This window comes from Canis lupus, chromosome 27 (genome assembly GCF_011100685.1).
Source record: "Canis lupus familiaris isolate Mischka breed German Shepherd chromosome 27, alternate assembly UU_Cfam_GSD_1.0, whole genome shotgun sequence".
Taxonomy (NCBI): Eukaryota; Metazoa; Chordata; class Mammalia; order Carnivora; family Canidae; genus Canis; species Canis lupus.
In genome coordinates, this window is record NC_049248.1 from 313,717 (window position 1) to 339,593 (window position 25,877).

At 43.1% G+C, this 25,877-nt stretch overlaps 1 protein-coding gene across 3 annotated transcripts; it reads right to left on the reverse strand.

Annotated features, from left to right (window-relative positions):
* Window positions 1-19,113, reverse strand: TUBA8 (tubulin alpha 8). Of its 3 annotated transcripts, XM_038576204.1 has the most exons (6): window positions 18,951-19,068; window positions 18,110-18,240; window positions 8,094-8,316; window positions 5,982-6,130; window positions 3,605-4,285; window positions 1-313 (listed from the first exon to the last, which is right to left on the reverse strand). In XM_038576204.1, the coding sequence occupies exons 3-6, from the start codon at window positions 8,119-8,121 to the stop codon at window positions 20-22; spliced, it is 1,152 nt and encodes a 383-aa protein (XP_038432132.1). In that variant the 5' UTR covers window positions 8,122-8,316; window positions 18,110-18,240; window positions 18,951-19,068; the 3' UTR covers window positions 1-19. The 3 variants fall into 3 exon arrangements, with proteins under 3 accessions (XP_038432132.1, XP_038432130.1, XP_038432131.1); XM_038576202.1 differs by lacking the exon at window positions 18,110-18,240 and having other exon boundaries at window positions 18,951-19,086; XM_038576203.1 differs by lacking the exons at window positions 8,094-8,316; window positions 18,110-18,240 and having other exon boundaries at window positions 18,951-19,113.
* Window positions 19,114-25,877: the final 6,764 nt, after the last annotated feature.

Genomic DNA, 25,877 nt, shown 5'->3' on the forward strand with positions numbered 1-25,877 from the left:
CAAGGAGAAAGTGTTATATTTAAAACTCCTCCCCTTCATTTTCTTCTTCAAATGAATCAGTCCCCACTTCTTCATAATCCTTCTCCAGTGCAGCCAGGTCCTCCCTGGCCTCAGAAAATTCTCCTTCTTCCATTCCCTCTCCAACATACCAATGCACAAAGGCCCGCTTGGCATACATGAGATCAAACTTGTGGTCCAGGCGGGCCCAGGCCTCTGCAATTGCTGTGGTGTTGCTGAGCATGCAAACAGCCCTCTGGACTTTGGCCAGGTCCCCTCCTGGTACCACAGTGGGGGGCTGATAGTTGATGCCCACCTGAGGAACAGAAAAAGAAGAGGAGTAGCAAAAGAAAATGCAGAGCAGTCAAAGGATAACTCAAGATGGGGTTATCTTGGTAACATGGTGTGGTAGCAAGACACAGTCATGGGTTGGGAATGGGAGCAGGCCTGGATGTGAAAAGAGGGAATAAAGAGGTTGGAGAAACAGACAGGTAAAGAGAGGTAAGTGGTGAAGAGAAATTAAAAGTGGGTGGAACGAGGTGCAGGCAAATTCAAGAGAAGGGCTATAAAATCTAAAGACTGCAAAATACTAGGTGGAATTTAAATTAAAAGTTGGAAGCAAAAACTGCAAAAGAAAAGGGTGAAAGAGCTGGTATAGGTAGAAATGTTAGTGGAGGGATTCAAGCAGACAAATGAGAGTAATGAATGAGATTATTGTTAGGAAGGGTATACAATATATGTTTATCTTGAAAAGGGAAATAGGTCCCCTTTAGAAGCAAATTAATTTCTAGACTTGGTTTATTGTTTTATGCATGGTCATCTAAAGTTTCTCTTAGTTATACGGTCAGCAAATTTAGGTAAGTTTCTCTACCAACAGTAAAGGGCTGTTTAAAAGATCATAGAGATAATGCAGAGTGATAAATTTAAAAATCTAAAAGGTCCTAGAGATGGTGTTAGTGTTAAAACCAGGCCCCATATTTCAGGGGAGGAAGGCTTGTTAGAAGAAAAACAAGGACTTCAGTCAAAGAAAGTTAATTAAAACTCTTGCCTGAACAAGCCAACTTCCCAAGATCTGGTAGCATAGCAGGGTCCTCTAAGCTAACCCTAACCCCATCTGATGTTAGGGATCTAAGAAATCTCCCTTCTGCTCATACACATATCACAAACCAAAGCCAATCCCAGAAACTGTAGAAATTTGGAAGAACTCTAAGGTGACAAATTGTGATAATATTTATGGGACTCTGAGAATCACAATTCTACCCAAAAAATACCCCTCCTACCCAGGTCATCATGCCTTGCCAGCCTCTCAATTTTATAGCATTAAAATGTATGTCCTCTTGAGAGATGTAGTTGGGAGTTGCAACAGGCTATATAGCCAAGGTGGGTAGCCCATGAAATGACTTTGCAATTATCTATCATTCCTCGTAGACAAAAGTAGCATCTTGGTGGTGGAAGTGATGCTGAGCCAGGGGCAAAGGACCAAAACTGAGAAGAGGAAGGGCAATGAATATAAACTTTGCTGCATCACATATTTTGCTAGATCTGACCCTGACCAGCAAAAAACTTTGTGCCTGGAGCCAACTCTTCTCTCTCGAACAGTAATTATCCCTTCAACTGTCAAGTAGGGACAAACTCCTTTGAGGAGGTTATGAGAGGATGAAGTTCAATAGCATGTGCCTTTCTGAAAAGCAGCTAAAGATGCTAGTACTACCTATCTTTCTGGACATAATCCCCAAACTTCAGCTTAAAATAACAGAGTCAGAGTAAGAGGCATCTCCTTTTTGTTTACTTCCCCACCACCCTCACATCTCATTTCTTTTATCCTATTCATTTTCCTACTAGCTCATTTTGTTGTTTGTTACCATTTTAAAAATTTAAAAAGAACTCCATATTTTGGAAGATCTTGACAGTTTTCACAAGAATGACCAAAACTTACCCATAAATATTGGTGTAGTCTAGAGGGAAAAGATTGTGTATATAGGTAGGAGTACAGCAGTGAGGAAAAATCCTACAAAAGGAGATCAGCTACTAGGGTCAACGCTCCATATGCAAATAGGTCAGTCAAGAGAGTGGCACATGGTACCTTGTTTTGATAAGTCCCATCAAGGAAAAATAGAAATGCTCATCTCCGTATCTGTAGCAGCTGGTATAATACCCCTAGTGCTGAGTGAGCCTCTTAAATTATTAAAAGCATGACTGGGGGTTACTAATTAATGTAAATGATGGTAGTTATTTATTTTTTTTTTATGGTAGTTATTTTGATAGTAGAATCTCATTAAAGACCATGGGGGGAGGGTAGCCCCAGTAGCTCAGCAGTTTAGCGCTGCCTTCAGCCCAGGGCGTGAGCCTGCAGACCAGGAATCGAGTCCCACATCAGGCTCCCTGCATGGAGCCTGCTTCTCCCTCTGCCTGTGTCTCTGCCTCTCTCCCTCCGTCTCTCCCTCCCTCTCTCTCTCTCTCTCTCTCTGGCTCTCATGAATAAATAAATAAAATCTTAAAAAAAAAAAAAAAGACCATGGAGGGGCACCTGGATGGCTCAGTTGGTTAAGCGTCTGCCTTCAGCTCAGATCATGATCCCAGAGTCCTGGGATGGAGCCCTGCATTGGGCTCCTTGCTCAGCCGGGAGCCTTCTTCTCCCTCTCCCTCTGCCTGCTGCTTGTGCTCTGTGTCAAATAAATAAGTAAAATCTTAAAAAAAAAAAAACAAAAAGACCATGGGAAAACAGGACAAAGTGGTCAAGCAGTTCACATGCACAGAGCATTACCTTGTGCTTTCAGCTGCATTACCTTGCCAGGGCAACTCAAAGGAGTGGTTTCTAACATTCAACATTTACTAGTCCTAAGATCCATGGTTTTTCTCAGGCTATTATATCTACCCACTGACCCTCAGAGTCTGAGGCATTTTCTAGATTGCAGACACCTGCTCTACAACAGGCTTCCTCAGCTTCTGCTTATTCCTGGTTAACGGAAAATGTTGGGGCTTCACAAAATAAGTGATTCACAATCCTATAGTACACATATAATTTCTTATCCTCACTTTAAGTTAATTAAGACTTACAGGAAAAATATTTAATTTTTCAAAATAAATTGGAGAGGAACACATCTTTTGTTAAAGGAGGGAATTATACCTCTTTGGTAATTTGAATCATTTGGTTAACTCCATTCTCTAATCTATTGTCAGATAACAACTACCTCTGCTCATTCATCCTGAACATCCCACTTGCCTGCAAGGGTTCTTTCTAGCCTGTTCACTCCCCCTCTTAGAGAAAAGCCCTTCTCTACCTGACCTTTGGGATGCTTGCAGATATTAGGGTAGGAACAGTTGGCACTTTCTCCCTCTGTTGTATTGTCCCTCTGAGTATTGCAATTGTTCTCCTCCCCTTCTCTCAATTATCCTTTCAAATAGTCTCTTCCTTACCTAAAATGAATGAATTAATGATATCATGGTTATATTTGTATTAAGCCTTCTTCCCATGTCATCCCGTGAAGCCTGAAGCTCCCATGGAATTTTATGTCTAACATCCTGGAATTTACATGTATTTCTCCCCCATCTCCTTCTGCTTCTCTAATTGTCTATCTTCTCCCTAAGTCAAGTCATCAGCTCTCACCTTGAAGCCTGTAGGACACCAATCTACAAATTGAATAGTCCTCTTGGTCTTGATGGCGGCAATAGCGACATTCACATCCTTAGGCACCACATCCCCCCGGTAGAGCATGCAGCAGGCCATGTACTTCCCATGTCTTGGGTCACACTTCACCATCTGGCTGTTGGGCTCAAAGCAGGAGCTGGTTATCTCAGCCACGGAGAGTTGTTCATGATAGGCTTTCTCAGCAGATATGATGGGTGCATAAGTGACCAGTGGGAAGTGGATGCGGGGGTAGGGCACCAGGTTGGTCTGGAACTCAGTGAGGTCCACATTAAGGGCCCCATCAAAGCGGAGAGAGGCAGTGATGGAGGACACAATCTGACTGATGAGGCGGTTGAGGTTGGTATAGGTGGGGCGCTCAATGTCTAGGTTCCTGCGACAGATGTCATAGATGGCTTCATTATCCACCATAAAAGCACAATCTGAATGTTCCAGTGTGGTGTGGGTGGTCAGAATGGAGTTGTAGGGCTCTACCACTGCAGTGGAGACCTGAGGAGCTGGGTAAATAGCAAACTCTAACTTGGATTTCTTGCCATAATCCAAGGAGAGGCGTTCCATCAACAGAGAAGTGAAGCCAGAGCCAGTGCCCCCACCAAAACTGTGGAAGATGAGGAAGCCCTGCAAGCCAGAGCAGGCATCTGTCTGGGGAGAGTAGAGCATGAGAAAAAACCATGGAGACAAGTTTATGAAAATATCTTTATGTGAACAAAGACAGGCAATCCTCTCTATCTGCCCCACTCCATTCCTCAACATTTTTATGTAGGTAAAATAAAAACAGCCTTGAAGTAGTAAAATAAAAAGGAATTGAGTTGATCTGGAGAGAACTAGCTAAAATATATTGGGTGGCAAACTGTACAAGTACATGCCACTAGGTACGTATACGGTTCCAGCCCAGTGACTTGGTTGAATCAGGAATAAGAGTGTCAGAACCACAATGGTTAACAACTTTGCCCTTTGAGAACCCCAAATCCTTGCCCATTTTTCCTGCCCTTGTCATTGGTTTTGTGGGAACTTGTGACTATACATCTCAGCCCAGCCTTGAAATGTGGCTCAGGGTATCAATTTCAGACATATATATGGAGTTAGAGAACCTGAGTTTTAATATCAATTTTGTCATTTCCCAGCTGTAAAAACTTGAGCAAATTATTGAACCTCTCCAGATTTCTGTTTCTTCCTGACTGGGCAATAAAAAAATACTCATCTCACAAGGTTATCGTGATTATCAAATGAGATAGCATGATATGCTGAGCAAGTACTTGACATGTAGTTAAGCACTCAATGTTAGCTCTTATCAGAACTAAGAGAATCCATAACAGTCACAAATTTTCCCATTGGGTATGATCTATGATATTGGTTCTGAACTTTTGGGGCCCACAGACAGCTTTGAGACAGATAATTCCTACGAGCTCTCCACTAAGCAGAAAAAGTGAACAAAGGGACGCCTGGGTGGCTCAGCAGTTTGGTGCCTGCCTTCAGTCCAGGGCGTGATCCTGGAGTCCTGGGATCGAGTCCCACATCAGGCTCCCTCTATGGAACCTGCTTCTCCCTCTGCCTTTCTCTCTCTCTCTGTGTGTCTCTCATGAATAAATAAATAAAATCTTGAAAGAAAGAAAGAAAGAAAGAAAGAAAGAAAGAAAGAAAGAAAGAAAGAAAGAAAGAAAGAGTGAACATATACAAAAATTTGGCATCCTTAGCTCCCAAGAACCACTGACCAAGTCCAACCATTTCCATTGTAAAGATAAGGAAATGAAAGTTCAAAGAGATAAACTGGCCCACCCTATAACTCAGAGCTTTTTAATCATACAACCAGATTCAAATCCCAACTCTACCACTTTCTAATTGTGTGACTGAAGCTAAATAATTGAGCCACACTGGCCCTCAATTTCTTCACCTGTAAAGTACAGGAAAATGACTTTCTCTGTATCATCGTTATGGGAATTAAGTGAAGGAATGTATTTAATTGACATTTGTAATGGTATTTTTTTAAGTTCTCAAATGTATCAACAATCTCTTCCTCTTCTCTTCCAAGTTAAATTCTTTGTTACCTTATGCTTTCAACAAGCAAAGAGCTAGCTTTCCTTATATCTAGAATTTCCCCCAGATACTACCATAGAGTATCAATAAGAATTGGTAGGGCATCAACCTGTAGTTCATAATGTCCAGGGGAAGAAAGGGGCATCATTCCTATGAATGCTTCTTATAGTACATAAGCAAAAATTCTCAAATCTTAAGAGCTCTATTCTGTAGCTAGGTGTCGTGTGCCTTCACTAATTCTGTTCAGACTTAGCCTATCCATTTTAGCCTAACTCATCAATTCCCCACCCTTGTTAATACTTACCAGCTTCCGTATACGATCCAGCACCAGGTCGATGCTCTCCTTGCCCACTGTGTAGTGGCCCCGGGCATAGTTGTTAGCTGCATCCTCCTTCCCTGTGATCAACTGTTCTGGATGGAAGAGCTGGCGGTAGGTTCCTGCTCGAACCTCATCTACCAAGGGACAGAAACCATCAGGTCTTTTTACCTTGTTTCTAGAGAAGTGTCCCTCATTAAATATCATATAATACTTTTCTGGGTCTCCATTTCCTCTGCCTATAAAACTCCACTGAGGTAGAACCAGACAACCCTATAATAAATCTGCAAAAATGGGCAGCCCAGGTGGCTCAGCGGTTTAGTGCCACCTTCAGCCCAGGGCCTGATCCTGGAGACCCGAATCGAGTCCCACGTTGGGCTCCTTGCATGGAGCCTGCTTCTCCCTCTGCCTGTGTCTCGGCCTCTGTGTGTGTGTGTGTGTGTGTGTGTGTGATGAATAAATAAATAAAATCATTAAAATAAAAAAAAATAAATCTGCAAAAGGTTAAGAGAATTCCAGGGTAACATAGGCACTAATTGAATCAGAAGCCTGTGACTCAAATAGGCAAAGAGAAGCCAGCTGCTCTGCTGGCAGGAACTTTTAAAAGCATCAGGTTCACAAAGTTCACCAAACATCAAAGCTAAGTGCCCTGGCTTCCTTCTACTTTGACCCCTCAAGTCTTCCTTTTTTTTTTTTCATGCTGCAAGGTTACCCAAAACTTTAACCCAATTTCACTTGCACTAAAATGTTCTAGGTACACAGATAAAAATTCCAAGTAATCTGCTCTCTGAGGAATTGTTCTATCCCTAACCAAATAAATGTCAGGCATTAGAGATATTTTAGGATGATCTTAAAGCAGAACCATGCTCCAGGTTCTAGAAGAGCAGGAGCCCTAGAGAGGGTGGCTATTCAGCTCACCTCCAAGAGTCCACACAAAATAGATATATGGCTGACCAAGATGTATCAAGCCCCAGCTACATGTCCTCTTTTCTTCAGAGTTATTCTAATCTCCCCACCCCAAGGAAATCAGTCATTTACACAGTTGTCTGGGGGGAGTAATCTGTACATTTTGTATTTATACAATGTATCCAAGGGCTGTGTACCTATAGTCTGCTGTCCCTGGAAATTAGTGTTCAGGCATTACAGACCTTAGCCTAGATATCTCTGTGAAACTTACCCATTCCTTGTTTGGTGAACCAGCCTTGAGGCTGAGGAAATCCTGATGTTGAGCTGAGGACTGACCCAGGAGTCCAGGGAAGTGATGTAGGGGGTGAGGGGGACCTCAGGGGAAAGGTGAAGCACTAAGAACCTGTACCAACACAAGTCAGAATTCCTGTTTTCTAGGATCCAGAAGAGGTTCATTCTAGAGCTACAGCAACTTCTGGCTGTAAGACAATGTGTCTGCTCTTACTCCATTTTGTATAAGGTAATACAAGGTTATATCAGACCCATGGGAAAAGACTGCAATTATTATGAAATCAGAAACCCTATGCTTTGGAAAATTGACTATTTGGAGATCTCTTACAATTCTTAAAACTATTTTTTTATTTTTTTACTCTTAGTATCTAGTAAAGAATCTTGACTAAAAATTTAAAAAATTTTTTTTTTAATTTTTATTTATTTATGATAGTCACACCACAGAGAGAGAGAGAGAGAGGCAGAGACACAGGCAGAGGGAGAAGCAGGCTCCATGCACCAGGAGCCCGACGTGGGATTCGATCCCGGATCTCCAGGATCGCGCCCTGGGCCAAAGGCAGGCACCGAACCGCTGCGCCACCCAGGGATCCCTTGACTAAAAATTTAAATCTTTCTTAGCAGGTTAAGGAGTTTAAGTATAGGTTCTTTCGTTCTGCATAGGTTACAGCTAAAATGGGGGAGCAGAGATCTGTGATTTCTATCGTATCTGGAGACTCCAAAAGACTGGAGATTTCAAGGAGCTAACAGAAGTAAATGTGGGGTGGGGAGGTTCTAGTTGAGCCACTCCCACCCTCCAATTAGAGATTCTGCTTCCTTAGCTATCATGGACCAAAGCCTCTGCAGCTTTATGTTGTTTTCTGTGGAAAGGATCCTAGCGCATACTCACCTACAACCCATACTCACCTACTACAGTAGGCTCCAGATCTACCATGACAGCCCGAGGCACATGTTTCCCATTACCAGTCTCACTGAAAAAGGTGGTGAATGAGTCATCATCATTGACCTTGCTGCCTTGGACACCAAAGGTGCCATCTGCCTGGATGCCATGTTCCAGACAGAAGAGCTCCCAGCAGGCATTGCCAATCTGAACTCCTGCTTGACCCACGTGGACTGATATGCACTCCCGCTGTGAGGAAAATGCAGAATCAAGGTCAAAGAGTCCTACACTTGGTCATGCCTTTATGCTATATCCTGCACATCTGAAGACTTGTCTATCTCTGGCATCCAACTCTCAGGATATCCATCCCTCCAACCATGCCATTTAGAACCAGGTGGGGTCTGACGTGTCAGGTGTCTGGGTACCAATGCATTTGGACTGAGACTTGGCTCAACAGGGGGTTAATTCAAAACCATGAATTCTTGTACTGATGAAGGAGGTCAAAGGATAAACAAATGATAACAGCAGAAACTGTCCATAAATTCACTACCATACACAGTGACAGCATTTGTATTCATGCCTAGGCCTTCCTAAACAACATCACCTCTCCTGTCCCCTTTCTCTCTCTTTCCTTCCATTCATCTCTCTTCCTCTCCCCTCTCTCCCTCTTTTTCTCTCTCATGCGCGTGCGCACACACACACACACACACACACACAAACTAACACACAAAGTCTCAGAATATCATAGAGCAGGTAAACACTAATGAATATACTTTGTAAATAGGTATCATGGGTGTCTTTAGTGTTCTGGTTACAAATGTAGAAGAAGAAAGGATTTACATCAGCAAAGGAAAATTGGGAGTATATAAATGAGCTCTTCTTAAACTCTGATAAGTTGGAAAACTTATTTATAGCCACCATAACCTGCTCCCTTGCCTATGTCAGGCCAAGCATTAAAGGGGACCTTTAGAAGGTCCTTACCTCTTTGTTACTCTGGTGTGAAGTCATGATTACCTGATTGATCCCAGTGCTAATAGTTGAGGATAAGGATGGGTGTCTGTGTGTGTGAGAGAGAGAGAGAGAAAGAGAGAGAGTATGAATGTGTGTGTTTGAACAGAAGCTGGGGTTTTACCAGGAAGTATGGCCTCATCACCTCCACATATCCCACCTGTGAGGAAGCATGGCCAGCACAAAGTGGCCCTGTGCACATGATGCCCAGCTGGGAAGCATGTGCTTGGTCCGTGGGTTTCTGTTCTTATCCATGACGTGACCTGGCATTTTCCAGCACTAGGTAACCCAGGCCAGAGCAGAGCCTCTAGAGGATTTGGCTGGTAACTGAAACACATGGAGTCAGAGGGAACTTGGACGTTCTTTGGCCATGGGAACAGGGCAGCTGCTCTGAGTAATAACTCAAAGAGTCAGAGATTCCAGGACTCATTACCTCCTAATTTGATTTTAGAACTGAGACCTACCCTACACCTGTCTTTATGACCTTGCCTTGGGGACCACAGAGCACAGGTGTTCACAGCAACCAGTATGAAACATATCTCTTTCTGGAAATACAACCCAGCTATATTTCTGTGAGTCTGATGGCCAGGGAAAGGCTTCACTCACAAAGTTGTCCACACCCCAGGGTTTAAATTGCACCTTCTCAATTTACTTATGCTGTGTGACCTTGGCTGAGTTACTTAACTTCCTCTCATCTGGAAATTAAAAGTTAGCCATGATTATTGTTGTTTTTGCCTTTACCATTATCATTTTCATTATGATACTACCTTGTAGCTTTATTCTGCACCCAGAAGAAACAGGAGTGGAAAGTTAGAGACCCCAGGTTCCCATTCCACTCACCCCTACTCTGAGGTCTATTTTCTGCCTTCACCTTATGTCTTAATTCAGAATTTTAAAAAAGTGTCCTATACTTTGATGCCCCTTTAATCTCACACACACCAATAGAGATGCCAGTCTTCAAAGACCCATTCCCTCTCTCTCTCTCTCTCTCTCTCTCACACACACACACACACACACACCCCTTAGAAAGAGCTATTTTCTCTGTTAAACTCGCTTAAAGAGACTCAGAAATAACTGATATGTTCATAGGTGCTTCCAAAACCCAAAAGTGGCTACATCAATCAAGAGAAAAGGAAGGTCCCTCAATACCATTGCCACTAACAGGAACCAGGGCTCCTGGAAGAAATGAAGAGTTCTAGGATTGAGATAAGGAATATACAAGATGATCCTGGAACATGTTATGGTGCCTGAAAGCACAGAAGCTATCACAGACTGGAATGATGTTAAAAGAGCTCAGAAAGCTCCCACTGCCAAAGATGAGTCAGTATGAGCATGAAAAAGAAGGAGGATGGTACTTGATTGAAAATAGGATATATAGGGCAGCCCGGGTGGCTCAGCGGTTTAGCGCCACCTTCAGCCCAGGACCTGATCCTGGAGACCCGGGATCCAGTCCCACGTCCGGCTCTCTGCATGGAGCCTGCTTCTCCCTCTGCCTGTGTCTCTGCCTCTCTCTCTCCATGTATCTCATGAATATATAAATAAAATCTTCAAAAAAAAAAGAAAGAAAAAAAAAAAGAAATAGGATGTATATAAAAATCCATACTCCTTTGTGTTGTTAAGAAAGGAAAATAAGGGATCCCTGGGTGGCGCAGCGGTTTAGCGCCTGCCTTTGGCCCAGGGATCGAATCCCACATCGGGCTCCCGGTGCATGGAGCCTGCTTCTCCCTCTGCCTATGTCTCTGCCTCTCTCTCTCTCTCTGTATGACTATCATAAATAAAAAAAAAAAGGAAAATAAATAAAACTGATTTGTCCCCATTCAAACAGTACTCTTTATGAGGGAAAGCTCTTTTTTTTTAACTGAAGAATGTCAGCTAATCAATGTACAAGGAATAATATATTAATAAATGTTGCCATATGATAGTTCCTAATTACATAAGAAATAGATATTCAGATAGTGCCAAAGAATCAGTTACTTACAGGTTACAATGAGAAAAAATAACTACAGCAGTTACTACCCTAACACTGGGATCAATTTTAACAGTACTGATAGTGAGAAAACCAGACATTAAGGACCTCCTGATGTGATGCAATATGACATACACAACACCACCCATGCAGGAATTCTTGTACTTAGTTTTGGGGTCCTGGGGTGGCTCAGTCCGTTAAGTGTCCAACTCTTCATTTTGGCTCTGGTCATGATCTCAGGGTCATGAGATTGAGCCTGTGTCGAGCTCCTCACTGGAGGATGACTGGAGCTCCAGATGGAGCCTGCCTAAGATTCCCTCTCCTTCTGCCCCTCTACCCCCACCTGCTCACATTCTCATGGGCATGCTTTCTCTAAAAAAAAAAAAAAAAAAAAAAAAAAAAAAAAGCTCAGCCTTAAACTATGAAACACTTTAAATTTAGTTTTCACATTATAGAAAACACAAGAATCAGAGTAATAAATGACATGAGAAAACAGTAAAATAAATCCAGAAAGTGAAACATTCTACAGGACAATTGATATATTTTTAGTTTATGGAAAATAAAGATGATAGGAGAGATTGTTCCATATCAAAAGAAACTTAAGAAACATAATGCCCACATGTAGTATGTGCACTTGGCCTAAATTCTGGCTTGAACAAATCAAAATTATTTGGGGGACAAATAGAGACATTGATTAGTTTTATTAAACATGATAATGAAAGTATAGTTAAGTATGACAATGACCTTATTTTTTAGAGTCACTTCTAAAGCATTTGGGGAAAAATACTAAAACATCTGTATTTTACTTTAAAATACTTCAACAAATACAGCAGATAAAGTAAATATGGCAGAAAAATAATAATTATTAAATCTAGATCATAGATGAATGAGTGGCATTATAGTACTATTCCAGGGATTTAAATTTTTCCAAACTAAAAAGAATAAAAAAAAAAAACTAAAGAAAAAAATTTTTAAAGTATCTTATTCTGCAGGGTCCAGGCTCTTCCTGTCCCATTTCACTTAGTCATTGATTAAGCTGGCAATACTAAGAACTAATTTGCCAAGGCACTGAGCTAGCCTTCTCCAGCCATTGCCTCATCACTGTCCCCATCTTCCTGCCTGGAAGTTCTACATAGATAAACATAGAGCAGACACAGTGCTGTTGGCCTTGTGAGGCCACCCCTCATCCATCTGGCCTAAGCAGGGATGTTATGTCAACTGCAAACATTTAGGATACTAGAACTGGACTGGCTTTATGGATCACCAAATATGATTCCCTCCCCATTTTACAATGAAAAATCTGATGCTCAGAAAGGTAAAGGAACAGATTCAAGATTTTACAACTCTGTAGCAAGAGCCCAGACTGGAATCCAGGTCTTCTCTGACCTCAGCTTGAGTTCTTTCCTTTACACCACACAACCTCCTGGCTCATTGCACTCTGAACTTCCAGGGCCCTGGGGTGTGCCCATATCTACATCAATGCAAGCCTGAGAGTATATAACAAGGCCAAACTCTTATAGCAAAACTCCAAACAGAAAAAAGCTCCAATGCAGAGAGAAACTGAGAATGGCTTATGGTCTCTTTGAAAATGGGTCATCCTTCTCTGATAGAACCAGGAATCTGTTTCTCAGGGCTGGTGTGTGTACAAGGAGAAGGAGGAGCTGAAGTGCAGAGGAAGCTGACCCAGCAGAGGATATTAATGTCCTAAATTTACTCCAAACTCAGATTTCAAGATTCCCCTCTCTAGCCAATCAGAGCTCAGGCTTTCTCTCTCGCACTATTTCTCTCTTTCAGTTCCATTTTGTTTTTTGTTTTTGTTTTTTTAATTTTTTGTTTTTATTTATTTAGGATAGTCACAGAGAGAGAGAGAGAGACAGAGACATAGGCAGAGGGAGAAGCAGGCTCCATGCACCGGGAGCCCAACGTGGGATTCGATCCCGAGTCTCCAGGATCAACCCCTGGGCCAAAGGCAGGCGCCAAACCGCTGCGCCACCCAGGGATCCCCCTTCAGTTCCATTTTGAATCTGAGTTTATACAGCTCAGACCACTTCTGTGCTCCAGGGATGTTGTGGGGTGAAGGGGGTCCCGTGTATGCTGCTGGACCTCTCTGCCCAGCAATCCAGGGAGTGAAGATGAGGGAGAGGGGAGAGACCTAATAAAGTAATTTCGTTTCCTCAAGAAAAGTATGACATATCCTTACACAGACCTAGTGCCAGGATAACTACAAAAGTTACTCACTGTCTTCATTTCTACAACAAATATTTATTGTGTTATTATGTGTGAGGAAGTGTCAAAAGATACTAGGCTAACTCCTACCCATCCTATTCATTAAATGTCACTTCCTACAGGAAGTCTGGAAAACCACTAACTAGCATAGGGCCCCTACTATGTGCTCCCATAATCCTCTTCTTTCCTATCATGGTATTTATCACACCATATTATAGTTGCTTGTTCAATTTTCTGATTTTCCTAGCAGAGAGAATAAGGGTTTTTTTTAATTTTTTTTTATGATAGTCACAGAGAGAGAGAGAGAGAGAGAGAGAGAGGCAGAGACACAGGCAGAGGGAGAAGCAGGCTCCATGCACTGGGAGCCCGACGTGGGATTCGATCCCGGGTCTCCAGGATCCTGCCCTGGGCCAAAGGCAGGCACCAAACCGCTGCGCCACCCAGGGATCCCGAGAATAAGTTTTATGAAGGCAAGAAACCCTTATTTACTTACTGCATCCCCAGCATCAAGCACAGTGCTTGAATGTAGTGGGTGCTCAATAAATACATGGACGATTAGAATGAAAACTCTGCCCAGAGAGGTCTTATAATCTATTTAACCAGAGTAACCAGTGCCTAAGAGACAATGGGAGTTCAAAGGAGAAAAAGAACAACCCTGGCTTGGTTTCCTGGAACAGGAATATCTGCAGTGACCTTGACGAATTTAGACATGCCAAAATGATCATTTTAGTTGGGCTTGGGAACAATATGAACAAGAGGCAGGAACGTTTAGGGCAGGTCCCACAAATGGCACAGTTTGCCTGACATGTAGGCTCATGAAAGGCAGAGCAGATGAGGCATCTATGCCACCTACCTCCATCTTCCATGGGGAGAGAAGCCTACATTTTGCAGAACATCAAAAGGAAATTCTAGAATTTTACAGCCCTTTTATAAATCCACCCTAAGAAACCTTTTCTTATATAAATCTTATTTCTATTTTAATATTAGTCATTCCCATTCATTTTGTTCTCAGAGGACTAAGATCAGCTAGTTAGGATCCTCTGTAGAAGGAGGCTTTGTAGCTTCAAATATCATTTTGAAGTATCATAAAATAGTAAAACTGGCATATTACCTAGGAAAGGAACTGACATGGACCAGTGGTATATGGCATGTAAAAACCTGAGACCAGTTCACATCCCCTAAGCACCAATGTAATCAAATGCCACACAGGTGCTTTCAGGGAGCATATTATTATATCAAATTATGTCTAGATGCCAGGCTGGGCTAATAACTCACCTATATTTTAGGATCTAGGTCAAAGATGGCAAATAAAAAGTAGATCCACAGTGTCATGGAGGAATAACTAAAGTAAGAAAAAATGTGATTCATAAAAGATTGTTTGAATTATCCCTGTTCAAAACCCTTCAATTACAGCATATTTGGAATCAGAACAAAAAATAGATAGCAAGCCAGAAACAGCAAGAACAAAAACTTGACCTAAATTAACATCAGTGAGTGAAAGTAGCTCAAGAGAGGGGGCTCAGTTCAAAGACATTGCATTTAGGGCAGCAATAGGGATGACATAGACCAACTTTAGGAGTGGCAGGGGTATGTCCCAGCATGAGGGACCCATTGGTGTCAGAAGGCCCATCAGCTTTAGCTGACATTGGGGGCAAGTGTGAGAGACAGTTAAGGAGTTTTAAACTGGTGTACACTGCCCACTCCATTTTCCCATTCTCTTCCTACAGATAAAGATCTGGGAGAAATTCTAATAGGAAGACACAGACAGGGAAATGTCTACCACAAAGGCCACAGATAGCATTACTGGTCCATTGGTGGCCAGAGGGAAAAGGAGCAGTTGGTCCACTTCTGCCCTCAAAGAAAGAGTAGTGAAGTACACCCACCTCCTATCACTAGTCCTGAATTCACCAGCTATTGTTCCTCAGAAGGTATTTCTTTTTTTTTTTTTTAGATTTATTTATTTATTTATTCACAAGATTGAGAGAGAGAGAGAGGCAGAGACACAGGCAGAGGGAGAAACAGGCTCCATGCAGGGAGCCCGACGTGGGACTTGATCCTGGGTCTCCAGGATCACGCCCAGGGCCGAAAGTGGTGCTGAACCCCTGGGCCACTGTGGCTGCCCAGAAGTTATTTCTAACTTTTCATCTTCCTCTCAAGGTCACTCAAGAGCCCCCTCAGAAAGGACACTCTGCAACAGCATTGGCCCTTTAGCTCTGCATGGACCTGACCTGATCCTGGAAGCTTCCTATGAAAACGCCTCATTTAATCAGCACCTTTGCCCTAGCCACTGCCAAGGGAAATTCTGTTCATCAGGCTCCTCTGCTGCTCCGAGGCATATAACCCTCCACCAATGTCTGGGGGAATCTGCCCTTAGTAGCCAGAAGAGCAGACCAGCAGTGGTCTGAAGTCAGAAAATAAGTGTGGACCCTGCAGAGATCAGCCATGCCTGACTACATGGAGGCAATTTGCAGAGGACTGCAGACACAAAGGCAGTCCATCTCACCCCCAAAACAGTCTCCCCTCCTCTCTGTTTTTTGGGGTTTTGGTTTTGTTTTGTTTCGTTTTTGAGAAACAGGCTTTTTGTTGCCATTTCATGCCTATTCCCATCTGAACTGGTGCTCCACAGTTCAGGAGGAATGCAGTAAGGAGGCTGAGTTGCAGATGTTTTCACCTCTCCATAAACCCAAGCGGTTTCTCTGTGCCTGAGATCATAGACATGGGCTTGACTTGGGGCACCTGGCCAGAAGTCTCCAACCACTTTCCCCAAAGGTGTCCTAGCCTCAGTTCCCAAAAGAACTGCTTACTGGAGGGACACTGGGAGCAGATGGGAATGCTCAATTATAGGATTAGTTAACACATTTCTTACTCATAACATACAGAAATGCTGAACCTAATTCTTTTTAACACAGCAGAATTCTTCCTCCAACCCCCAAGAGGGAAGGAAATCCTAGAGAATGGCTGCCTGAAGGAAATGAAGTCCTTTCTGCATGGGTAGGATTCTTTGGGTCTATGTTTATTAGATATGTCATTTTAGCCTTTCAGGAACAAGTCAAGAGGTTTTTAAAAAGAGGTTCCAGGGATCCCTGGGTGGCGCAGCGGTTTGGCGCCTGCCTTTGGCCCAGGGCGCGATCCTGGAGACCCGGGATCGAATCCCACGTCGGGCTCCTGGTGCATGGAGCCTGCTTCTCCCTCTGCCTGTGTCTCTGCCTCTCTCTCTCTCTCTCTCTGTGACTATCATAAATAAATAAAAATTTATTAAAAAAAAAAAAATAAAAAATAAAAAGAGGTTCCATGAGTGAAAAATGGTCAATTAAATATGTTTTCCCATTAAGACAATGCTGCCAAATACCCACCATTTGCTTCAACATGGATGGAACTGGAGGGTATTATGCTGAGTGAAATAAGTCAATCGGAGAAGGACAAACATTATATGGTCTCATTCATTTGGGGAATATAAAAAATAGTGAAAGGGATAAAGGGGAAAGGAGAAAAAATGAGTGGGAAATATCAGAAAGGGAGACAGATCATGAAAGACTCCTAACTCTGGGAAATGAACTAGGGGTGGTGGAAGGGGAGGTTGGCAGGGGGTGGGGGTGACTGGGTGACGGGCACTGAGATGGGCACTTAATGGGATGAGCACTGGGTGTTATTCTATATGTTGGCAAACTGAACACCAATAAAAAATAAATTTATAAAAAAAAGACAATGCTGCCAATGTAATTAAATATTTTAAACAGAACCTGCTTTACAAAATTCAGTTTCAAAATAAATAAAAGATATTTTCTTTCCAAAATATTCAACCATAGGTTTTCAATTAAACATCTACATTTAAAATAAGGTTTTACTGTTGAAAAATTTTATTTACCTGACATTTTCAGAAACTTGCCTATTGAATACACAAAGTTTGCTCAGAGGGCTAGATTATGATCATTGGATCCCCTGTAAGTTCCCTGTAGGCTCTACTATGAGAATTGCTATGACACGCAGGTCAAAATTAAAACATGCAAGAAAAAGCACTTTGAAAATTATACAGCATGACAATACTAGACATTATAAATATTAAATATCAAATTTTGAGTATGTTGCCTAGGATTTGCTTCAAAATAATAGGAAGTGTGGAAAAGGGGAATAAATGAAGCAAGACTTGTCAAAAGTAGGTAATTGTTGAAATTGGATGAGGCATATACATTGGTATATTGGGGTTCATTATACCATTCTCTCCTCTTCTGTGTATGTTTGAAATTCTCCACAATAAAAAGTTTAAAACAGTAAAGCTATGTGGAGCCTTGGGAATTGTATTGTAACCCTCTTTCATGTTGTAAATGAGAAAACCAGTTTTCTCTAGAGAGGTTAAACGATCTTCTTGAAGTCACATAGCTAGCTGCAGAGCCAGGAGTCAAAATTCTTCTCTGGGTCTCTTCTATGGCCTCACAGCAGGGGCCTCGGGCAGGAGTGGGTTCCTTTGGCCACTGTCACCAACATCCCCCAAGTTCTTCAAGCTGCCAGGTGGGTCTGGGAGCATGCTCCGGAGAGAGGGGCTGCCAACAGACCTCCAGCTAGGAACAGCGGAGCTGGAGCTGGAGCTGGAGCTGGGGCTGGGGCTGGGGCTGGGGCTGGGGCTGGGGCCGGAGCCGGAGCCGGAGCCGGAGCCAGAGGACCTGGGCGCAGTCCAAACTGAGCAGAGCAGGGGGAGGAGGGGAGTTTTCCCGCGGCCCGGCTGGGTCACCGACACCTACAGCAAGACTGCCTGGAGAACCTGACCTCGGCCTAAGAGACAGGCTTATTCCCTTCCCTCCCCTCCGCCACTCCATCTTTCCAACCCACCCCCCGCTGCCAGAATACCAGGGCTCTGAACCGGGAGATGCTGGGGTGTCAGGGCGTTCCGGGAAGTAAATTGGCGGCGATTTTACGCACTCCAGGGACGGGAAGGATTCTAGAGGGTCTGGAGAGGCCCGCTCCAGCAAGATCTGCGTCTGCAAAAGGATATGGATTTCGGAGGAGGGAGAAAGGAGCCGCCACTGAGCCCTTCGCCATGGTAGTAAACAAAAAAGGAAGTCTGAGGTCCCCTTGCCTTCCGGAGGGAGACTTCTGTGTGTCAAAATCCTTCAGATTTTGACCCCTGGAAAAACTGGGGACTTGGCGTGGGTGCCAGGGAAGCCGGGCGCACTAAAATTGTAAGTGCCCCCAAACCCAAGAAAATGTTCAGAGACGAGAAAGGAAAAAGACTTCAAGACTGGGGATACTATGACTAAGTCCTCTGTCACATTTGATTGGATTTGGGGACCTCTGATGGCCCAGTTGCCCGTCAGGAACCCCTGGACTGCATCCTCCGGACCGCGCTCCCGGCCCCAAGCCGCCAGCCCGTCGGGGCCCCTCTGAATCCCATCTCTCATCTCTCCTCCCCCTCCTCACCTGCGTGCACCAACCTCCCCGAGCTCCCTCTGGGGGCCAACTCGCCTCCGGTCTCTACTTTGTCTATTCCGAAGGGTCCTGGCCCCGGGTGTCCTCCGCGCGAGGGTACGGACCCCCTCGAGCCTGAACTGAAATCCCAGGAACTTCGAGCTCTGCAGACCCAAAGCGACGGACCCACTAGCCCCCCACGTACATGCGGCTTTTGGCGGGGTGCCAGCCCCGCGCCCCCGATTCCTGCCCACCCCCAGGCCGGGGCCCCGGAAACGCTCACCATCGCGGCTGCTCTCCTCGCGGGCTCGCCTCCCAGCTGGGCCTGCCCACCCCAACTGCTCCAGATACCGCCGCCTCCGCTGTTGTGACACACTGGGCGGGAGGGGGCCGGGGACAGACAGGCCCGGCCAGCAGCTGTCCCGCAGCATCACAGTGCCCGGGAGGGGAGGGACCGGGCAGGTCACAATTGCTCGTCCCCGCCCACCCGCGGGGGCCCCGCCCCCGGGCCCGCCCTGTGGACCTGGCGCCGCCGGGTGGGGGGGGGGGGGGGGCAGGCCTATCACCCAAGCGCACTCTTTCACTCTGTGCCATCCGCCATTAGCTGGAAAGCTGCTTAGGAAAGATATGTAAAAGTGCCGCAAAACAAAATGTGTATCACTGCCCAGACTTTTATTCTCTTCCTGCTGCCAAATACTAGCTGCCAGGAAGGCCTAGGACAGCAGGAAAGGCACCTGATTGGGGTTTAGTTGAGGGCAGTCACCCTAAGCCCGGGAGAGTGCAGGGCTCACTGCTACGAGGAGTAGGCTACCAAGCTCAGCTCTGTTTCTTACCTGCCAGTGCTTGAGCAAGTTGCTGAGCTTCTTCTCTAGTAACCTGTTTCTACTTCCATCAAAGCCGATGTACATTAGAGAATTAAGTGAGAGAACATATACAAAGCCATAAAGCTCCTGACACACAGCAGGTGCTCAATACTCAAGCTGTTTCTATTTCTACTGCTCTATCCCTGTACATCACTCTTCCATTATTTTCAAATCTGTCTTGATCCATTTATCATCACTCCCTCTTCCTACTTTTAAGCCCAGAATGCACTAAATGATATCAGGGTTCTGGCTTTCTCCTTACCCAATAATAGGGCCTCCTGGTGGTGGCCACAATGATGCCAAAGGGCAAGGGATCCCAACTCTCTAGTCAAAGAGGCTGGGGGCAACTGAGTCTGGCCTTGGTAAGAGCCCCTCTCTTTATACTTCAGATTTTGGCAACATTATTAAACCTCCATCCACTTTCCCCAACAGAGAACAATCCCTGCTGAAACATGAGACCCAGTCTCCTATCTCACTTTCCTCTGACACCTGACTACCAACCATCAAGTCATTCCATGCAAATTCATGGCTTTTCTGCAAGATACTGTAACACAGAGCTGTTTTGATCAGGGTACTATGCTTTACCCACTGATACATACAGTACTTATTGGATTATGAGTTGGATTTTTGTCTGTCTTATAATGTAAGGTTCCCAAGCATATAATGGTAAAAGCTCAATAAAGGATACTATTACTAATTTTATATTTCTTTCTCTTCCAAATCCCATTGCATATTCCATTACTTCTTCCATTACATTTATCACTTTCCACTTTGGATTCTAGGTATGTGTGAGTGTGGATGTGTTTAGACATTCCCACAAAATTTGAAAACCTTAAAGGCAAGGATTGTATTGTCTTCCCCATCAAAAGCATCTAGTTGAACCTAGGTATTTAATCAAAGGATACAAAATTACAGATTTGAAAGGTTACATGCACCTCAATGTTCATAGCAACATTAACAAAAATAGCCAAACTACAGAGAGAGCCCAATGTCCATCAATTGATGAATAAAGAAAATGCGGGAACATTCCTCAATATCATAAAAGCCTATTATGAAAAGCCCACAGTGAGTATCATTCTCAAGGGGGAAAAACTGAGAGAGCCTTTCCCTTAAGATCAGGAACTCGACAGGGATGTCCACTCTCACCACTGCTATTCAACATTGAAGTCCTAGCCTCAGCAATCAGACAACAAAAAGAAATAAAAGGCATTCAAATTGGCATCTCCCTTTTCACAGATGACATGATACTGTATATAGAAAACCCAAAACGGGCAGCCTGGGTGACTCAGCAATTTAGTGCTACCTCTAGCCCAGGGCATGATCCTGGAGACCTGGGATCAAGTCCCACGTCGGACTCCTTACATGGAGCCTGCTTCTCCCTCTGATTGTGTCTCTGCCTCTCTCTCTCTCTCCTCTTTATGTTTCTCATGAATAAATAAATAAAATCTTAAAAAAAAAAAAAGAAAATCCAAAAGGACTCCACCCCAAGATTGCTAGAACTCATACAGCAATCAGCAACATGGCAGGATACAAAATCAATGCCCAGAAGTCAGTGGCATTTCTGTACACTAACAATGAGACTGCAGAAAGAGAAATTAAGGAATTAATCCCATTTACAACTGCACCCAAAACCATAAGATACCTAGGAATAAACCTAACCAAAGAGGTAAAGGATCTATACCCTAAAAACTATAAAACACTTTCTGAAAGGAAGCCACAGAGAGATGGAAAAACATCCATGCTCATGGATTGGAAGAATAAATTTTGTGAAAATGTCTATACCACCCAGGGCAATTTACACATTTAATGCAATCCCTATCAAAATACCATGGACTTTCTTCACAGAGTTGGAACAAATTATCTTAAGATTTGTATGGAATCAGAAAAGACCCTGAATAGCCAGAGGAATATTAGAAAAGAAAACCAATGCCAGGGGCATCACAATGCTGGATTTCAAGTTGTATTACAAAGCTGTGATCGTCAAGACAGTATGGTACTGGCACAAAAACAGACACATAGATCAATGGAACAGAAGAGAGAACCCAGAGTTGGGCCCTCAACTCTGTGGTCAACTAATATTCAACAAAACAGGAAAGACTATCTACTGGAAAAAGGACAGTCTCTTCAATAAATGGTGCTGGGAAAATTGGACATCCACATGCAGAAGAATGAAACTAGATCATTCTCTTACACCAGACACAAAGATAAACTCAAAATGGTTGAAAGATCTAAATGTGAGACAAGATTCCATCAAAATCCTAGAGGAGAACACAGGCAACACCCTTTTTGAACTTGGCCACAGTAACTTCTGCGAGATACATCTATGAAGGCAAGAGAAACAAAAGCAAAAATGAAACATTGGGACTTAATCAGGATAAAAAGCCTCTGCACAGCGAAAGAAACAGTCAACAAAACTAAAAGACAACCTACAGAATGGGAGAAGATATTTTCAAATGACATAGCAGATAAAGGGCTAGTATCCAAGATCTAAAAAGAACTTATTAAACTCAACACCCAAGAAACAAGCAATCCATGAAATGGGCAGAAGACCTGAACAGAAATCTCCCAGAGGAAGACATAGACATGGCCAACAAGCACATGAGAAAATGCTCTGCATCACTGGCCATCAGGAAAATACAAATTAAAACCACAATGAGATACCAACTCACACCAGGGAGAATGGGGAAAATTAACAAGACAGGAAACAACAAATGTTGGAGAGGATGCGGAGAAAAAGGAACCTTCTTGCACTGTTGGGGGGAATGTGAAATGGTGCAGCCACTCTGGAAAACTGTGTGGAGGTTTCTCAGAGTTAAAAATAGAGCTACCCTATGACCCAGCAATTGCACTGCTGGGGATTTACCCCAAAGATACAGATGCAGTGAAATGCCGGGACACCTGCTCCTCGATGTTTCTAGCAGCAATGTCCACAATAGCCAAACTGTGGAAGGAGCCTCGGTGTCCATTGAAAGAAGAATGGATAAAGAAGATGTGGTTTATGTATACAATGGAATATTACTCAGCCATTAGAAACGACAAATACCCACCATTTGCTTCAATGTGGATGGAACTGGAGAGTACTATGCTGAGTGAAGTAAGTTAATGGGAGAAGGACAATCGTCATATGGTTTCACTCATATGGGGAATATAAGAAATAGTGAAAGGGATTATAGGAGAAAGGAGGGAAACTGAGTTGGAAAAATTAGAGAGAGAGACAAACCATGAGGGACTCCTAACTCTGGGAAACAAACAAAGGGTTGCAGAAGAGGAGGTGGGTGGGAGTTTGGGGTAACTGGGTGACAGGCATTGAGGAGGGCACTAGATGGGATGATCACTGGGGGTTATACTATATTTTGACAAATTAAATTTAAATTTTTAAAAATGTAATAAATACATAAGTAGAAAAGAAAATGTGGTGTATATATATATATATATATATATACACACACAATGGAATGAAATCTTGCCATTTGCAACATGGAGGGAGCTAGAGGGTATCATACTAAGTGAAATAAGTCAGAGAAAGTCAAAAAGCATATGATCTTACTGATACGTGAAATTTAAGAAAGAAAACAGATGAACTTGTCAGAGAGGGGAAAAGAAAAAAAGAGAGGGAAACAAGTCATAGAGAACAAACTTAACAACAGAGAAAAACTGAGGGTTAATGGAGGGACGTGGGTGGGAGACGGGCTAGATAACTAATGGGTATTAAAGAGGGCACTTATGATGAGCACTGGTGTTGTATGTAAGTGATGAATCACTGAATTCTATTCCAGAAACCAATATGGCACTGTATGTTCACTAATTAAAGTTTACATTAAAAAAAAAAACAACTGCTGTGTGGCTGTAGGATTGACAATAGACCTGTATAACTGGCCATTCAATGTATCTGCCACACAGAGGAGCAAGAGTCCCACAAAGTTACAGAGATCAATTAGGAATAGCAAAGTCAAGACAGAACAGCTGGGTTTGGATTTCCTGGAAAGCCTGTGCCAGAGGCCAGGACAGAATCCAGGGAGCAAAGTTGAGTGGTTGTTAGATCAACAAGCCCATATGGTGAGCTGCCCAAGCAAGGGCCAGTGTTCATGAGCCATGAGGACAAAGCAGAGGCTGGAAATGGGAGAAAGCCATCTGGGAGACCCAAATCTCTGAAAGCTCATGAGAAGTTACCCATTCAACGAATTTCACTAATCTTTATTGAGTACCAACTATGTGTCAGATACTGTCTAGGATGGGGGATATAGCAATAAATGCATCAGACAATAAAAAAGTAATTAGTTGAGTGTATTAAAGATGCTCAATAAACATTGTTGAGTAAATTGGTTTTTGAGTTCTCTTTGTGAGCCAGCAAATATGTTGTGAATAGGTTCTTAATGTCTCAAGATATAAAAGATAATGACAATACTAGTGATTATGATGATGTCCTTTGAATTCTTCTCTTTATGGGGTTTGGGCAAAAGGGAGCCATGACTACCCTGTAAATGCTGGATTGTGCACCCTCCCATTCCTATGTTGAAGCCCTAATCCCCACTGTGACTATTTGGGGATAGGGCCACTAAGGAGGTAATTGAGGTTAAATGAAGTCATTAAAAGTGGGGCTCTAATCCAATAGGTCTGGTGTCCTTATAGAAAGATAAGGTGAAGGCAGCCCCAGTGGCACAGCGGTTTAGCGCTGCCTGCAGCCCAGGGTGTGATCCTGGAGACCTGGGATCGAGTCCCACATCGGGCTCCCTGCATGGAGCCTGCTTCTCCCTCTGCTGTGTCTCTGCCCCTCTCTCTGTGCGTCTCTCATGAATAAATAAATAAAGATTTAAAAAGAAAAAGAAAAAAAGAAAGACAATGTGACACCAGGAGTGCATATGCACAGAAGGCCATGGTGAAGATGTGAAAAGGAAGCTGAATATAAGTCAGGAAGAAAGATCTCACCAGAAATCGGCCCTGCTGGATGTTAGTCTCCAGAGCAGTGAGAAAGTTCAATTTTCTTTATCTATTCATCTATTCATTTAAGCTACCCAATGTGTGATATTTTGTTCTATGGCAGCTGGAACAGACTAAGACTGTTCTGCCTTAGAGTCTTTAGAATAATAATAAAAAAAAATGATTGCTTCCCTTTAGTTTTTAAGTCCTCTATTTTAAAATTATTTGACTTGTGGCAATCCAGATCTCACCGACACTTCCCCATCCCACTTCCATCCTATGCCTTTATCCCTGCGTAGAAGTTTGGAAAGAAGGAAGGACATGTTTTTTTAGTCCCTGTAATGATTACTATGTTATCAACTTTACTGGGTCACAGAATTCTCAGATATTTGCTCAGAAAATTATTATGGGTGTGTCTGTTGTGAGAGTATTTCTGAATGAGATTAACACATGAATCAAAAGATGCAGTAAAGTAGACTGCCTTGATGATGCAGTGAGCTTCACCCAATCAGTTGAAGACCCGAATAGAATAGAAAGGCTGAGTAGGAGAGGATGGCTGCCTACCTGACTGCTGGGCCAGGACATTTGCCTCCTGCCTTTGGACTAGAACTATACCATCAGCTCTCCTGGGGCTCCAGCTTGCTGACTGCAGATCTTGGGATCTGTCACCTCCCAAAATCATGTGAGCCAATTCCTTAAGTAAATACTTCTCTCTCTCTCTCTCTCTCTCTCTCTCTCAATAAAATAACAGTAATACTAGTGATTATATTTATATTTATGAGAAAACAAGTTCCCATTCAGTGTAATTTAGGCCTTGTAAAGAAATTACTCCACATCCCAGTTACTACATATGAGTGTATTTCTTGCATGAATTTTTGGACTGTGAAATCACAATCTCAAATACAATCATTATTGTGACAGCCTAAAAAGTTGAGTCACATCTATCTGAGTAGGAGGTAAGATAATTTCTATCAGTCACCCAAGAGAAGACTTAGTCTTTCATATTTATATACTCATTATTTATACAGTATTTATTTACACTTATATATGTAATATTTGCTGATATTGAATATTTTGTGTGCCAAACACTATGCTAAGGGCTTATTTCTTTTACTCCTTACCATAAACCTCTGAAATTAAAGTCAGATGAAAAATCTGACTTAGAAATGTTGATGTCAATTCTGGGGCACCTGAGTAACTCAGTCGGTTAAGCATTTGACTCTCGATTTGGGCTCAGGTCATGATCTCAGGGTCATGGGATCTATCCCCACATTGGGCTCTGTGCTCAGAAGGGAGTCTGCTTGAGATTCTTTCTCCCTCTCTCTCTCTGCCCCTCCCCCCATTCTCTGTTTCTCTCTAAAATAAATAAATGATTCAAAAAGAAAGAAAGAAAGAAAGAAAGAAAGAAAGAAAGAAAGAAAGAAAGAAAG